Consider the following 16286-nt stretch of genomic DNA (forward strand, 5'->3'; position numbering starts at 1 on the left):
AATTTATTAAAAAAGCTGCTATTGGCTGGTATTTTTTAGGCATTTAGGAAATTAAAAACAACTAAAACAGCTGGCTTGACAAGATTGGTATATAAAATAATGCATTCTATGAAAAATATGCTTATTCTATTTATTGGTCAATAACTACAATGACTACGGGTTTTTTATTTTTAAATTTATTTTCAATAATCAGCTTTTTTTACTATCTAGTTGGATATGGAGATATTGCTGCCACAAATTATATTGAGGCCATATATATTTCAGTCACTATGATTTTCTTTAGTTGTGTTTTTGCGTATTCGATTAACAACATAGGATTTATTTTACAAGAAATTGAAAAATCTTCTAAATAGCTTAATGATGATATTGCTACAATTCAAAGGTATTTCTTTTTTATTAATAATTATTTTTAGGAGTGAACATTTTTAAAAAATTTTTGTGAAAACAAATTTTTGTAAGGGAAGAAATTCTTCTCTAAAAATTTGGAATCTAAATCTTAACATATTGCAAACCCTCTATCACTACCTCTTACCTTAAATAAATATTATAACAAGCTTTTATACTCAAAATAACATAATTTTTTTTTATTTTTAATAGATATCTAATCAGAAAAGGTGTTAATATATAGCTTAAAAGTAGAGTAAGAAATTACTTGTAATTTTTAGCTCATGAATAGAAAGATAGAGATAAACAAGCGGAAGATAAAATATTATCTGTACTTTCTAATAAATTGAGAGAAGAAATTATATCTTAAATAAATTAAAAAATTCTAAACAGCAATTTTATATTTATCTCAAATTTTTCTTAATCAACTTTGAGCAAATTATTGTTTGTAATGGAAGAAATTTAGGTTAATCCAAATGAAGTTATAATTTCTGAATATGAGTAGGATGATTCCTCAATTTATTTTATTTAAAACGGAATTATTGAAATTTATCAACAGTAAATATAAAAAGAAAATAAGAAAAACATGATTAAAGTTTTGAAGGATGGCTAGATATTTGGAGAATTGTCGTTTTTTTCAGGTCTTCAAAGATAAGCTTCTGCTAGGAGTGTGAATTTATCAACACTTTATAAAATAAGAAGAGATATTTTTATTGAAATATTAAGAGAAAATGTTGAAGATTTTGAAAGATTTAAAATGATTCAAGACCAAATAATATTTTAAAATGAATTATCTTCTATTCATATAGAATGCTACAATTGTAAAAATGTGGGACATGTAGCTGCTTAATGCCCAAGAATTCACAAAATTAAAGATTAATAGCTTATTATCTTAAGGTAAAATTATTCTAATTTTTAGGAGAGAGCTTAATTTGAAAGAAATAGAAGAAAATATGTTTCAAATTCAAGGTAAATTTAATTAATTGAGTAAAATAATAAAAATATTATTTTTATTTTATTAGAAATTAGATTTTAAAAAACCAAGCAATTTGCAATCTTTTAAAGTTTAACTTAAAATAGTAAAACGATTAACGCTTTCTTCTTTTTAAAACTTATGAAATAATTTTAACTTCTGAAGAGTATTCAATATCTTAAAGTTAAAGCGAAGAGGATGATGATGATGATGATGAAGAATCTGCATCATATGTTCAATAAAATTTTGATGATTAAATAAATGATATTTATTCAAAAATTTTGCAAAAATCATTTACAAGAAAAAAAACAGAATAGTTTTCAAAAAATTAAAAAAAAACTAGCATTGAAGAAAACTAGTGCTCTTATTAAAATTAAGAAAAAATAAATGAAAATAGTTAGATTTCATCAAACTTAGAAAATTAAGAACATAAAAAATCAGTTTTTAATATTTCAGCTTCTGATGAGAAGATAAAATCATTAGAAATATTAGAAAATTTTAATAATTCCAACCCTAATTTACATTTTCGCCAAAAATAATTCTTTACTCAATAATTCAAAACTATTAAAAAAAAAGATTAAAATGTACAAGAAATTAATAATTTAGAATGTGAAAATGATAAAAAAAAAGACTCTATTTCAATGAATTTTTAAAAATTAGACTAATTAAATTCAGAAATTCATAATTAAATTTAAATGGATTAATAATAGCTTGAATATATAACATTTTTATAAGAGTAAATTTTGCTTATGAATAAGTTTTTTACCTGTTAGATATTGGATAAAAGAATTTCGTAATAACAATAATAATAACAACCACCTAACTAAAATAGCAACTAAGATACTTTAGATGCCTTTCTTAAATAAAATAATTCAGATTTAAGATAAAAGAGTTAAAAAAATGAAAATTAAGAGAATAAATATAGTTTTATTAAATTGTTTAGAGATTTAAAAGAAAAAAGGCTTAGTAGCAATGAGCAAAATTAAAATTAATTAAACTAAAATATAAAAAATAAATAGAATAATTTCATCTCAAATCAATTTAATTAAAAATAATAAAATATTTAGAATAATTAAAACATTCAAATTAATGATAAATTTTCTAGTATTTTATAAGATTCAAAAATACCTTTAATTTTACAATTAAGTAATTATAAAAGCTTTTTAACTATTGATAATGATGCTTCATCTATTATAATAAACTAATTTGATAAAATGCAGAATTTTAAAAAGTATTTTCCTCATAACAATTTCTAAAAAGTAAATCAAAGTTAAAAAAAATATCAAAATGAATAAAAAAAAATAAAGAAAAATAATTAAGGTCTGAAGTAACGCCGCTTCGGACTATGCAGTAATATAACTACCTCAGTATATTAAGGCGATTTTAATATAATTAAGCTTTTCCCTCAAGATTACAATATAAATTTATACAAGCCAACCTATCTTTCATATGGAGTAAAGATATAGAAAGGGAATGTTTTTCCCAAAAACTTTAATTCACTCCAAAAAAATTGAACTTTTTAAGGAAATAAATAAAACTTGTTAGCAGCCGTGATCTTTTAAAAATAGATATGAATCAGTAAATTTTAAAAAGAATTTATTAGAAATAATATTAATATAAGATTTAATTTATTAATAATATCTTAAAATATATATAGTAAAAAATATATATTATATTTCCTGATTTTTAAATTAATTATTTTAAGTAATTGGTGCTAATTATTGAGAAATATAATTAAACTTAATTTAATTGGTTTCTTAATATAATTTTCCCTGATTAATAAGAATTGATAATATATATTTGATAAAAAATACAGCTCTTAATGTTTATTTTTATATCAATCTATGGCTTAAAGCTTGTCTATTTTTATTTTTTAAACATAATCATATAATTTAAAATCTATTAAACACAATTTAAAGATAAGATTAAAGCTTATTTTATAAAATGTTTTTATGTAATTATTTTTCTGATATTTTACAATCTTATTAAAAAATAAGCTATCAAATACTTTGGTTAAGTAATTTTGAAAATAAATTATAATTCTTAAAGTAGAAGTTAATTTTAGTTAATATATTGTTTTTGATTTAGCATAATATAATTTGTGATTTTTAATATAAGTATTAATTAATTCATTAAAGCTAAAGCAGGATAAATCATTATTATGGAATCTTAATCATAATTTAATCATAATAATAATAAACTAGCTTAAATTAAATAATCTATATTTTAAAAAAACACATTGATCGATGATGTTAAACCTTAGCAATTTAAAGAAACACTTGTTGATAGATCTCGCTAAAGATACTTGTTTGAGCAAAAAAATAATAAATTGTAATAATCACATCATGGAGATTCTGAAATTTAAGAAAGTAGCTTGTAAGATGGAATGAATAATACATTTGAAATGCAATAGTGTATATCTGTTGAAAGGAGATCATTTCAAGAAAACTATTAGGGCGGGATCAACTAAAATACAAGTAATGATTAAGATAATAGTGAATAAATAATCTAAACCTAAATTTAAAATGGCTCCTTTTCACAACAAATAATAAAATAAGGATTCAGAAAGATAGATAGTATGATGACATTTGATTAAAAAGAATAAAATAAGTTATATAGCACACCGGAAAGTGATAAAAAAGGAGTTAACCTTTAAGATAAAACCAATGCAGTGAATTCTTCGAATGAACCAATAAATGAGGACTAACTCTTCTAAGTAACAAACAGATTTTTAGAAAAGAAGATAAGTATAAAAAATGAAAATAATAAAGAAATTTGGCTTTAAGAGGAAATTTTTTATGAAAAAAATTTAAAGAGGATGGAAACAAAATTAAATAACTAATTGAAAGGGTAGTAGTAGTATATACATTAAGATGATAATAGGTTACCTAAATATATGTAGAACTATTAAAATAAAACTAATATTATTCATAGACTTTTAAATAGCTCTATGTTTAGAGCTGTGAAAATAAGATAGCATGTTTAGAGTTTTGTTAAATTTTTAAAACTAAGACATTTTAATAGAAAGATTGATGATCTTAATCAGAATGAATATTTATAAATAAACGATTTAAGCCACTTTTATATTCTGAATGATAAAAAAAACTAGAACTATTTCAATTCTTCTCTAATTTACTGGTTTGATAGTCTTTTTAATTTTTTACCAGTGTTTATGCCCACTGATTTAACAAGAGTTATTTGGGATATGGTATAAGTTATTTTCACATATTCGTTTCTTTACATATACTCCTTACTTATTTTCTTTGACTAAGATAACTTTAAGTCTAAATTCATTTAAAGACTTTGCCTTTTTTCTTTAATAAACTTTTTAGCAGATATTATCATAAATTTAAACACAGCAATATTTAATAAAGACAATATGATTGATAAGCGTAAATTTATAGCAAAGTAGTACTTTTTTTCAACAACATTTGTTACTGATTTTCTGACTTTGACTGTACTAATTTCTAAATTAATTAACTCCAGCTCATTAACTGTTCAAGATCAAAATGATAATTGGTATAGATATGCTTTTAATGCTCTAATATTCCTTAAAGTGAATGGAATTTCTTAGAAAAAAAAGAGATTTGATTACATAATTACTTTAACAGAAAATTAAAAACATATAATTAAGCTTATAAATTAAATAGCAGTTATTATGACAGTAGCTCATATCGGTAATAAAATATTTTTCTTAATTAAATAATTACTAATCAAGTATTTTTAAACAAAAAAGCTGGAATAGGTTGGTATTTTTTAGGTGTTTAAGAGATGAAAAGTAGTTAAAATAACTGGCTAGACAAAGTTGGTATATCGCAATTAGAATATTATGAAAAATATGCTTATTCTATATACTGGTCAATCACTACTATGACTACAGGTTCTTAATTATATTTGTATATCTTTTTAATATTTAATTTTAATATAATTAGTTGGCTATGGAGATATTAATGCTACAAATTATATAGAAGCACTTTATATATCCTTCACAATGATTCTTTTTAGTTGTGTATTTGCTTATTCTATTAATAATATAGGTTTTATTCTATAAGAAATAGAAAAATCTTCTAAATAGCTTAACGATGATATCGCTATAATTTAAAGGTATTTATTAATGATTTAATTATACTCACAAAATATTTTTAATAAATACCTTATTATTATTAAAAATTTTATTCAAACAATTAACTTTAAATTTATTAAAATTTGTTAAAATATTTAAATAAAAATTTTTTGAAAATTTAGTTTGTTTTTTTATCGATCATTTTAATTTACATCTTATAAATTTAGTATTTATCTTATTTCATTTTTGGTAAATAATTGTTAGGTATTTGATTAGGAAAGATGTTCATATTTAGCTTAAAAGTAGAGTAAGGCATTATTTATCATTCTTAGCTCATGAATAAAAAAATATCGATAAATAAGCAGAAGATCAAGTACTTTCCGTACTTTCTAATTAATTAAGAGAGGAAATTACTATGGAAATAAATTCTAAAATTCTAAATACCTATTTTGTGTTGAGGTCTAATTTTTCATAAGCCACTCTAAAAAAAGTATTATTTATAATGGAAGAAGTTCTTGTAAATCCTAATGAAATAATCATAAGTGAGCAAGAATAGGATGATTCCTCAATATATTTCATTTAAAGTGGAATTATAGAGATATATTAACATTCAATTCAAAAACAAAAAAAAGTAAATGTAATAAAAATTTTAAAAAAAGGTCAAATATTTGGTGAACTATCTTTTTTTTCTGGTATTCCAAGATAAGCTTCAGCTAGAAGTGTCAATTTATCAACGCTTTACAAAATAAGAAGAGATTAATTCATAGAAATATTGAAAGAAAATACTGAGGATTTTGAGAGATTCAAAATGATGCAAGATCAAATTATATTTTAGAATAAATTAACTTCTATTCATGTTGAATGCTTCAGTTGTAAGAAGATAGGCCACATAGCTATTCAATGTCCAAGAACTCACAAGATTAAAGATTAGCAGCTAATTATTTTAAGAAATAATTATTCTATTTTTTAAGCTAGAGATTATATCAAAAGAAAAAACAATTAAAAGTCTCCTAATGCTTAGTAAAATTATTTAAATTAATTGCTTTTATTTATATTATTTTTTTTATTAAAAGTAAATGGCTTAAATAAAACTAAGTAGTTTGTAATGATTTAAAGGTGAAATTAAAAGAGCAGAATCTTGAGTTTTATAAAATGTTTGAAACAAAAGAGCATCTTTTAACATCTGAATACTCTTAGTCAAAGTTTTAAATTGATGAAGAAGAAGAATTAATGTCATAGAATCCATTATATTTTGATGAGTAGATAATGGAAACAAATTAAAGAGTTTTGAATAAAGCTTAGTAAAAAAAAAAGGCTGATGCAGCTATGATATGGATAAGAAAAACAAATTGTTTTAACACTTAAAATATAGAAGAAAGTGAAGGTCCTTTAAATTAAGAAAAGCACTCATCGACTGCAAAATCTAATTCTAATTTAGAAAATTTAGATTTTTTAAAAGCTGCTTCTAATTTTTAAGGTTTTTAAATAAAGACTATGTCATTTGAAGGATAAGATAACTAGAACAGAAAATAAGATCCTCAAAAAAAAGAGTATATTTTTTCTTAATAATCCAAAGGTATTAACAAAGTAGATACGGATTCTAATAACTAAAGTATGCTTGATTTTATAAATCAGTAAATAAGCTTGAAAGAAGAAGATACTTCTGCTCTAAATAGCCCTAAAAAATTAGAAATCCAAAGATAAAATTAACCAGCTTTAAGTTTTATAAATTTGCAGTAATCTGACATTGATAAGAAGTAATTAAAAAATGGTTTTAGCAATAATCATTTAAATATTTAATATTCCAAATAAATATCATATCAATCATCGGTAGATGATTAAAATGTAAACAAATAACTAAATGCTTAGCTAATTTAACAAAATTCAAGTGATTATTAAAATAAATAGTAGAATAATAAAGATAGAAGTTTTGATCATTTCTAAAAATAATTAAACCAAAAAGATATTAAATATTTATTAGAGTAAATTTTATTGCATAATATTATTTTCAACAGTTTATTATTTGATAATAAGATTCATTAGTTACCGTAATAAAACATTTAAAATAATGCTTTAAACACCCAACAAGATCTTGTAGATAAAAGCTTTATTGACAAACGAATTAAAAGCTTTCAAGATGATAATTTTTTAAAACGTATTAGTTCTATTAGATCTAATAGAGACAATAAAGAAAAAAGGTCAAGTTAAATTTCACAGAACTCAAACTACTTAAATACCTAATAGAGAAAAGATAATAAAATTATTATAGGCTCTAATAATAATGATATAACATAAAATATGGATTTTATTTAAAATAATAAATATAATTTAATATAGGCAGTGTCTAATATTATTCAAAATACCTAAATACCTTTGCTTTTCCAAAATAATAAAAGTTCTTCATAAACAGTATCTGAAGATTTACCAATCTCAGTAGAATAATTTGATAAAATTCAATTCTTCAAAAAATATTATCCTCATAATAATTTTGAAATAGTCTTGTAAAGTCTAAAAGAATACCAGTCTGAGTAAAAGAAAATAAAGAAAAATAACTTAGCTAAGCAACGTCGATAAAATATTGGAGTAAGCACTGATTTAATTGTTTACATGTATTAAGGAAATGCTAATTTTATTAAATTTATTCCATAAGATTATAATATTAATTTATATAAACCAACTCATCTATCTTATGGAGTAAAAATGTAAAAAGGCATTAAATTTCCTAAAAATTTTAATAATTTAAATAATAATTGAAATTTGGTGAATTTATTATCCTTAATTGTCAATAGAAATAAAATAAGTAAAGTTAGCAATTCATCTAAATCATGAAGAAAATTATTTTTTATAGCTAGAACAAGGCTAGCTAGTTAGTATAAATTTCATCAAATTAAATATCAAAATCAATACTAAAACAATTATTTCTATATTTCAAAAATATTTAAATAAATTTATTCAAATGAATGTGCCATTTACCATGCTGCTAAAATATTAAGTTTTGATAATAAATTTGATTCTAAATATAATTAATTTAAAATTAGTTCTATTTAATAATAAATAATGTTTTATCCATACAACTAGTTATATAAAAAAATAATTTTTTTTTGATAAATAATATTGATAAAGTTAAAATAATTTATTTATGAATAAAATAATACAAATTTTTAGAATATTTAAAATTTTTATTTAGATTTAATATATAATTGTCATATTAGAGCAAATATAAGTGTTTTATTGGCATAAATAAAATAAAATAAAATAATAAAAAAAATAATGATGGCAAATAAAAATAAATAGAAAAACAATAAAAATTTGAATAGATTGTAAAAATGTATGATTTTTTATAATTTATATAATTTAATAAGACTATTACCATAATTTAAAATAAATATTGAATTATTATTTTTTTATACAAATTTGGAAACAATTAAAAGAATAATAGAATATTTTAGCTTGTGTTAAGATTGTATTGACATTTAGCTATTAAACATTTACAAACAAATCAAAAACAAAATTTATATTAGAACCATTAGTTGTTTTAAAGTAATAAATTAATAATCAATTATATTTATAATACTTACATTTCTACTATTATTTAGTTAGTAATTTGTTTAACTCCTTCTATTTAATAATAAATAAATATAAAAATACCTACTCTTCAAAAATTTAATTAAAATATAAAGAGATAATTTGATGGATTCTTAATTTGCAACAAAGTGTTAGTAAATAGAAAAATAACCATCTTTACACTTTAATATTTCATAAATAGATGAAACTAAGTGTTAGTTAAGCGATACATAAGTTGACAGATCTCGTTAAAGGTATCTATTCTAACAAAAAAATAATAAGTTGTAGTAATCACATCATGGTGATTCTGAAATTTAAGAAAATAGCTTACATGATGGCACATAAAATACTCTACTTGATTTGAAACAATAAATATCTTCAAGTGACATTTTATTTTAAACTAAGTTTAGTTCAGAAATAAATAATGTGACTAAACAAAATAAAGACTTGGGTGAAACCGCTTTCAAAGAGTAAATTAAAAATGCTGGTGATATGTAAGAAAAACTTAAACAAAGCTAGAGCTTTATCAATAGCACTATAATTTGCAACAAAGACATGGAAAAACAGCAAACTTTCAATGCCCATCCTAGCGATATAAAAAGCACTAGTAATTAAGAATAGACTAATATTTTAGTTTCTTAAAATTTAAACATTAAAGCTGAACAAATATGCCAAGTTGCTAAAGATAGTTATTAGCCAAATGTTAAAAGAAAAAATGTTTACAATAATGAAATTTGGCTCTAAGATGACATTTTTTATGATAAAAATTAAAAAAAATTAGGTACAAAGGCTGCTTTTAAATTCAAAGAGTAGTATTAAATAAATGAAGATGCCAATAGACAATCTAAATATAAGTAGAACTTTCTAAAAGCTACTAATATTATCAATAAAATATTAAATACCTCTGTTTGTAGAGTAGTTAGAATAAGATAGCATGTCTAAAATTTTGTTAATATTTTAAAATTAAGGCATTTTAATAAAAAGACAGATGAATTGAGCGATAATGACTATAGATCTATCAATGATTTAACCTATTTTCATAAATAAAAAAATATATAAATTTAGAGCTTTAAAATCTTATTACTAATCAATTGCTTTAAAAGATTTTCTAAAAATCTACCAATATTCATGCCAAGTGATTTAGCTAGAGTCATTTGGGATATGTTTTAGGTTATCTTCACCTATGCATTTCTTTACATTTACTCATTATTTATGTTTTTTGACTAAGTAGACTTTAATTCTTAATTTAGCTACAGACTATTTTTTAATTCATTTATTATCTTTTTAGCTGATATTGCAATTAATTTAAATACAGCTATATTTAATAAAGACACTATTATAGTGAAACGCAAACTAATTTCAAAATAATATTTTTTATCAACAATTTTCATTACTGATTTTCTAAGTTTGCTTGTCCTGAGTTTGAAACTATTTTCAAGCGAATTAATTGTTCAACATGAAGATGATAATTTATTTAAATATGGTCTGAATATTCTAATTTTTCTTAAATTAAATGGAATTTCACAGAAAAAAAAGAGATTTGATTATATATTTACTTTAACAGAAAATTAAAAGCATATAATTAAGCTCATCAACTAAATAGCTAGTGTTATAACAGCTGCCCATATAGGTAATTAAATATCCTTCCTATTTAATTAATAAAATATATTTTTTATAAAAGCTGCTCTAGGCTGGTACTTTTTAGGTATCTAAGAGATTAAAAGCAACTAAAACAGCTGGCTTGATAAACTTGGTATATAAAATAATGCATACTATGAAAAATATGCTTATTCTATTTATTGGTCAATAACTACAATGACTACTGGTTTTATTTATTTATTTATTTAATTTATTTTCAATAATCAGTTTTTTTTTACTATTTAGTTGGATATGGAGATATTGCTGCCACAAATTATATTGAGGCTCTTTACATTTCAGTAGCTATGATTTTGTTTAGTTGTGTGTTTGCATACTCTATTAACAATATAGGATTTATTCTACAAGAAATTGAAAAATCTTCTAAATAGCTTAATGATGATATAACAACAATTCAAAGGTATTTTTTATTTTTAATAGATATTATGGAGGTTATAAATTGATTGAAAAATATTTATATTATTGAAATTTTTTTGTGCATCCCCTGGTAATTAGTAGGGAAGAATTTAGTTTGTATTGCAAAATACATCCTTCCTTATTTTTATGAATGTAGAATTATTTTCTTTTTAATGTTAATAAAATTATCATTATGGTCTAATTAGATTTAAAAATGCTAGAGAATAATTTTGCTTTTAAAACTTTTCATTCATTTGCTATATTTTGATAAATTCTGTTTTTCCTCTAATTCAATTAAAAAAAAATATTGATTTTTTAATTTTTAAATATTTATAATAGGTATCTAATTAGGAAAAATGTGAATATATAACTTAAAAGTAGAGTAAGAAATTATTTGTAGTTCTTAGCTCATGAATAAAAAGACAGAGATAAACAAGCTGAAGATAAAATATTGTCAGTACTTTCTAATAAATTGAGAGAAGAAATAATTACTCAAATAAATTAAAAAATTTTAAATAGTTATTTTGTTTTTAGCTCAAATTTTTCATAAGCAACTTTAAGCAAATTATTATTTGTAATGGAAGAAGTTTTGATAAATCCAAATGAAGTTATTATTTGTGAATAAGAGTAGGACGACTCCTCAATTTATTTCATTTAAAATGGAATTATTGAAATTTATTAACAGCAAATATAAAACGATAATAAGGTTAAAGTGATTAAAGTTTTGGGTGAAGGCTAGATATTTGGTGAGTTATCTTTCTTTTCAGGTCTTGTAAGATAGGCATCTGCAAGGAGTGTCAATTTATCAACACTTTATAAAATAAGAAGAGATTTATTTATATAAATATTGAAGCAGAATGTTGAGGATTTTGAAAGATTTAAAATGATACAAGATCAAATAGTACTTTAAAATGAAGTATCAGTCATTCATTTAGAATGCTACAATTGCAAAAATATAGGTCATTTAGCAATTTAATGTCCAAAAGTTCATAGAGTTAAAGATTAACAACTTATTATATTAAGATAAAACTTTTCTACTTTTTAAGAAAGAGCTAAACTTGAAAGAAAATCAAGAAAGCAAATCTAAAATGCAAAGTAATTTAATTTGTTAAATTTATAAAATATTTAATTTTAAAATTCAATAATAGAATTTAGCATGTAAAAAACAGAGAAATTTGCAATATTTTAAAATTCAATTTAAAATAATAAAACGATTAACGTTATCTACTTTTTAATACTTATGAAGAACTTTTTACTTCTGAATAAACAGTATCATTGTGCTTAAATGAGGATGATGAAGATTCTTCATCATAATCATAATCAAATTTAGATGTTTTTAGTGAAGAAGGTAATTCAAAAATTTTGTAGCATTAGTATTCGATAAAAAAAACTGACTAAATTTTGAAATTCTAGAAAAATACAAGTAATCTTTCTACATTAAATATTGAAGAAAACTTATGCCAAGTTAGCTAAGAAAAAATCAATGAAAATAATAAATCTTTATTAAACTAAGAAAGCTCAGAATTAAAAAAAGGTTTTTCAAATGTTTAAGTATCTGAAATCAAGATAAAATCGTTTGAAGCATTAGATAATTTTAATAGCAATAACCCTAATTTACATTTCCGCAAAAAATAATACTTACCTTAATAGTGTAAATCAATAACAAAAAAAGACTAGGATTATTTAAAATAAAATGTATTAGAAATTAAGAATTTGTAATTTGAACAGGAAAAAGATCTGGCCTTCAATAGTAATATAAAATAGGAAAACCAAAAATCTTATCAACAACTTAATAATTAAGAGGATTAACAATAATCAGACTTAATTAAAAGCTTACAAGAGTAAATTTTTTTGTAGAATATTATTTTTAATAGCATAGTTTTTGAAAATAAAATACCATTATTACAATAAATTAAGATTCAAGATAATTTATGCAAAGTCAAAGAATATTTTAATAGGTTTATTAACTAAAATATACAAGAAAAAGCAAATTAATATTTACTAGATGATAATAAAGTAAGTTCAATAAGGTAGATAAAAGATTTAAAAGAAAAAAGGCTTAGTAATCCTGAATAGCACATAAATTATTAAAAGAAATAAAATATAAAAGATAAAAGTAATAGTTTTAATTCAAATTAACTACTTTAACAATAGTAATTTAATAATAGAGCAAGTAATTAAAACTTTAACTTTCAACATGTAGATAACATTTCGAGTAATATTTCAAACTAGTAAATACCTCTGATCTTTCAACCAAATAATCATAAAAGCTTTTTGAAAGTAGAACATGAATTATTATCTGGTATTTCTAATTAATTTGATAGAATTTATCATTTCAAAAAGTACTTTCCCCATAATAATTTTTAAAAAGTAAATTAAATGTTAAAAAAATATCAGCTTGAGTAAAAGAAATAAAAAAAGAATCATATAGGTCTAAAACAACGTCGTTAAAATATTGGTTTATAAAGTAATATGCTGATATCAATATTTTAAGAAAATTCTAATGCAATTAGATTTATTCCTTAAGATTACAATATTAACTTATACAAACCTACTTATCTTTCTTATGGAGTTAAAATGCAAAAAGGAAATGATTTCCCTAAAAATTTCAATTTGCTCTCTAAAAATTGAGTTCGTTAAATAAATAAATATAATTAATGGTATTTTAATTAACTATAATTATTAACAGTATATACGATACGGTAAAGGCTCATATATTAAAGCCACCTCTATTTCAGTTTAGACATCTAACCTACTTATTTTTTTTTTGGCATTTTTTTTGAGCAAAAAAGATACTTAAGGAATGCCTTAATTAATGAGCATTTACAGTATATTATATTATGCTAAATATAAATTGATAAGGATGACTTTTATTCATATTTATATTCCTTAAAAATTTTTACGAAAATAATTATTTCTTTTTAAAATTATTCTAGTCTGTCTTGAAGAATTTTCTTTTAAATGATAACTTATATGAATTTTAATCGAAACCCTTCCTTTTTGTATCATCATTAATTTTTAAAAATTTGTTAATTGAATATTTAATTGAACTTAGAAAGTTATTTTAAAGAAGATTATATTAAATAAAATATAAATGGGCTATAATGCTTCTTTAAATTTATGTTGCTTTATTTCATTATGTTTTTATATCTTTAGTAAAAGAATAGTAAAAGGCTAACAATTTAACAATTTATCAGTAATCTATCTAACAAATTTACAATTATTAATTAATAAAAATTTTAGATACAATTATTTAGACATATATACTGAAGAAGAAGAACTTAATAAAATGGCTGAACAAATAGATGATAAGAAATAGCAAGAATAATTAACCGTTTGTTAAAGATTAAATATAGATAGAACAAAACTTGAGAAACCTCATATTGCAAACCCTTTTCCATACTCGTAAATTTTATATTTTTAACATGATTATAATCATAATGCATCTGTGATGCAATTAAAAATTTTATTAACAAAAAGGAGAAAACTGGAGCCAGGAAAAGAATATTTGTTTTGCACCTGTGGGCTTTCGACATAATAAGTATAAAATATTTATTTAAACTATTTTTAATACTTTAAATTTATTAAATATAGCCTTTTTGTGACTAAAAAGAGTGTATTGGATGCAAATTTCAGCCATTAAAATTTATTGCAAAAAATTAAACAATGTAATTTAGTTTATTTAGTTGATTTAAAATAAAATAACATATTTTAAGCTGTTTATGATAGTATATTGAAAATATGACAATTATTTTTTGTTTCCTACTGATTTTTTTATTTAAAACACTATAGATCTCTTCTTTGTGGATGCAAACGAAACAGTTAAAAGGTTGATATTTTTTAATTAATATTAAAGATACTTAATGCATATTATTTAATTTTTTTTTGATCAAATATTAATAATTAAGCGCAATATATTTTTGATCACTTAAAATTAGAATGTTAGGAATTTAATTATTTATTTATTTACTTTTTGATTAGTATTTATCCTTTGTTAATTATTTCAAATAAAAGGCTGGTCCTTATTGTGATGGTTCTCATTCAAATCTTGATTGGTGAATTTTTAAGTTAATTAAATTGAAAATCTATTTATTACTCATCTAAAAATTAATTTATATTGTATGAACAAGAATTTAATTTTGAAAAATTGATTATTTATTTATTTATTTATTTATTTATTACCATTTAATTTGCTTTTTACATATTTCATAATAAAATAATTTGTTTAAGGGTTTCAATTAAAATAAATTAATATATTTATGATTTATTTTAATTTTGGTATATATTAATATTTATTTGAGCTTTTTATAGTAAAAATAAATTTTATTTAGTTAAAGTATTAATTGATTTACCTGCAAATTTTACTTTAGCTAAAATAATATGTATTTATTTTAATTTATATATGTGTTTTAATTACTTTTAATATATTTTTATTTATTTTTTTTATCATAAAACCATCAAATTCTAAAGTTTTTCCAAAAATTCCTTTAAATGCATACTATAAAATGAAATTTTTTTTAAATTAAGAGTAAATACACATAATTTTTTTTTGTGTTAATTAATTAATTATTGAAAAGTAAAAAATATAATTATTAGTTAAAATGGGTAATACTTTGAATAAAGAAGAAAACAATCTTTTAAAACAAAGACAATATAGAAACTTAAAAGATGTAATTTATAATTTTCTTAAAATTAAAATAAATTAGCATTTTTTATTTTAAAAAGTTTGAAAGGTCTTCTGTTTCATCTCAGTATAATCTTCTCATTTAACTAAAGTATAAAGCACTCTAAATTTAATTTTTTTTTTTATAAGCTTAATTATTATAATTTGCTTTTTTTTAAACTTCTCAATTAAATTAGTTTTATTAAACTTTTTCTATTATTAATATAAAAATATTTTCTTTACAAATATTTAAACTATATTGATATAAATTTAAATTAAAAAATATTTTATGCTTAAAAGTGAGAGTAAATTAGGTAATGAGGGTATCTTAAAGTTATCTACATCATTAAAAAAATATGTCAATCTTTAAACCTTATCACTTAGTCTCATGTAGTACATTTAAATCAAACGAACGGAAATTAAAATTGAGATATTTTGATTGATAAAAAATATTTCAATTTAAGCTTAAAAAGAAAGATTTATTTTATTTTTTAATGAAAGGCTTCAATAAAAAATACGATTTATAAAAATATTTTAAAAGTAAGAACGATATGGAGAATTTGGTGCACTAAGCTTAGGTTCTACTA

At 21.1% G+C, this 16286-nt stretch overlaps 7 protein-coding genes across 7 annotated transcripts in view; all 7 read left to right on the forward strand. All coding sequences in view use genetic code 6, as the record gives it.

The window, feature by feature from the left end:
* Positions 1-183: 183 nt before the first annotated feature.
* Positions 184-3150, forward strand: TTHERM_00163921 (cation channel family protein). The gene is made up of 3 exons (XM_001471080.2): positions 184-382; positions 598-1353; positions 1407-3150. Exons 1-3 carry the CDS (start codon positions 270-272, stop codon positions 2869-2871), a joined length of 2334 nt encoding a protein of 777 aa, XP_001471130.2. The 5' UTR covers positions 184-269; the 3' UTR covers positions 2872-3150.
* Positions 3151-3518: 368 nt separating this feature from the next.
* Positions 3519-8174, forward strand: TTHERM_00163930 (cation channel family protein; the record flags this gene model as incomplete). Its single annotated transcript, XM_001008647.3, has 5 exons — positions 3519-5034; positions 5094-5237; positions 5290-5461; positions 5685-6440; positions 6494-8174. 5 exons carry the CDS (start codon positions 3519-3521, stop codon positions 8172-8174), a joined length of 4269 nt encoding a protein of 1422 aa, XP_001008647.3.
* Positions 8175-9465: 1291 nt separating this feature from the next.
* TTHERM_000163939 (hypothetical protein) lies at positions 9466-9981 on the forward strand (the record flags this gene model as incomplete). The annotated part of the gene is made up of 1 exon (XM_012795771.1): positions 9466-9981. One exon carries the CDS (start codon positions 9466-9468, stop codon positions 9979-9981), a length of 516 nt encoding a protein of 171 aa, XP_012651225.1.
* Positions 9982-10196: 215 nt separating this feature from the next.
* On the forward strand, positions 10197-11083 carry TTHERM_00163940 (cation channel family protein; the record flags this gene model as incomplete). Its single annotated transcript, XM_001008648.3, has 3 exons — positions 10197-10614; positions 10666-10809; positions 10869-11083. 3 exons carry the CDS (start codon positions 10197-10199, stop codon positions 11081-11083), a joined length of 777 nt encoding a protein of 258 aa, XP_001008648.3.
* A 1646-nt stretch (positions 11084-12729) lies between these two features.
* TTHERM_000163948 (hypothetical protein) lies at positions 12730-14001 on the forward strand (the record flags this gene model as incomplete). Its single annotated transcript, XM_012795772.1, has 3 exons — positions 12730-12786; positions 12840-13607; positions 13669-14001. 3 exons carry the CDS (start codon positions 12730-12732, stop codon positions 13999-14001), a joined length of 1158 nt encoding a protein of 385 aa, XP_012651226.1.
* Positions 14002-14325: 324 nt separating this feature from the next.
* TTHERM_000163949 (iron-binding zinc finger CDGSH type protein) lies at positions 14326-15095 on the forward strand (the record flags this gene model as incomplete). The annotated part of the gene is made up of 5 exons (XM_012795773.1): positions 14326-14441; positions 14517-14577; positions 14631-14704; positions 14829-14865; positions 15051-15095. The coding sequence occupies 5 exons, from the start codon at positions 14326-14328 to the stop codon at positions 15093-15095; spliced, it is 333 nt and encodes a 110-aa protein (XP_012651227.1).
* Positions 15096-15637: 542 nt separating this feature from the next.
* Positions 15638-16286, forward strand: part of TTHERM_00163950 (hypothetical protein) — a gene marked incomplete at both ends in the record, with an annotated part of 2793 nt that continues 2144 nt past the window's right edge. The window contains 2 exons of the mRNA XM_001008649.3: positions 15638-15706; positions 16241-16286. The exon at positions 16241-16286 is cut by the window's right edge and continues 169 nt beyond it. Coding sequence (XP_001008649.3) covers positions 15638-15706; positions 16241-16286 — 115 coding nt within the window. The remainder of the gene's footprint in view (positions 15707-16240) is intronic.

Source organism: Tetrahymena thermophila (genome assembly GCF_000189635.1).
Source record: "Tetrahymena thermophila SB210 genomic scaffold scf_8254798, whole genome shotgun sequence".
Classification (NCBI taxonomy): domain Eukaryota; phylum Ciliophora; class Oligohymenophorea; order Hymenostomatida; family Tetrahymenidae; genus Tetrahymena; species Tetrahymena thermophila.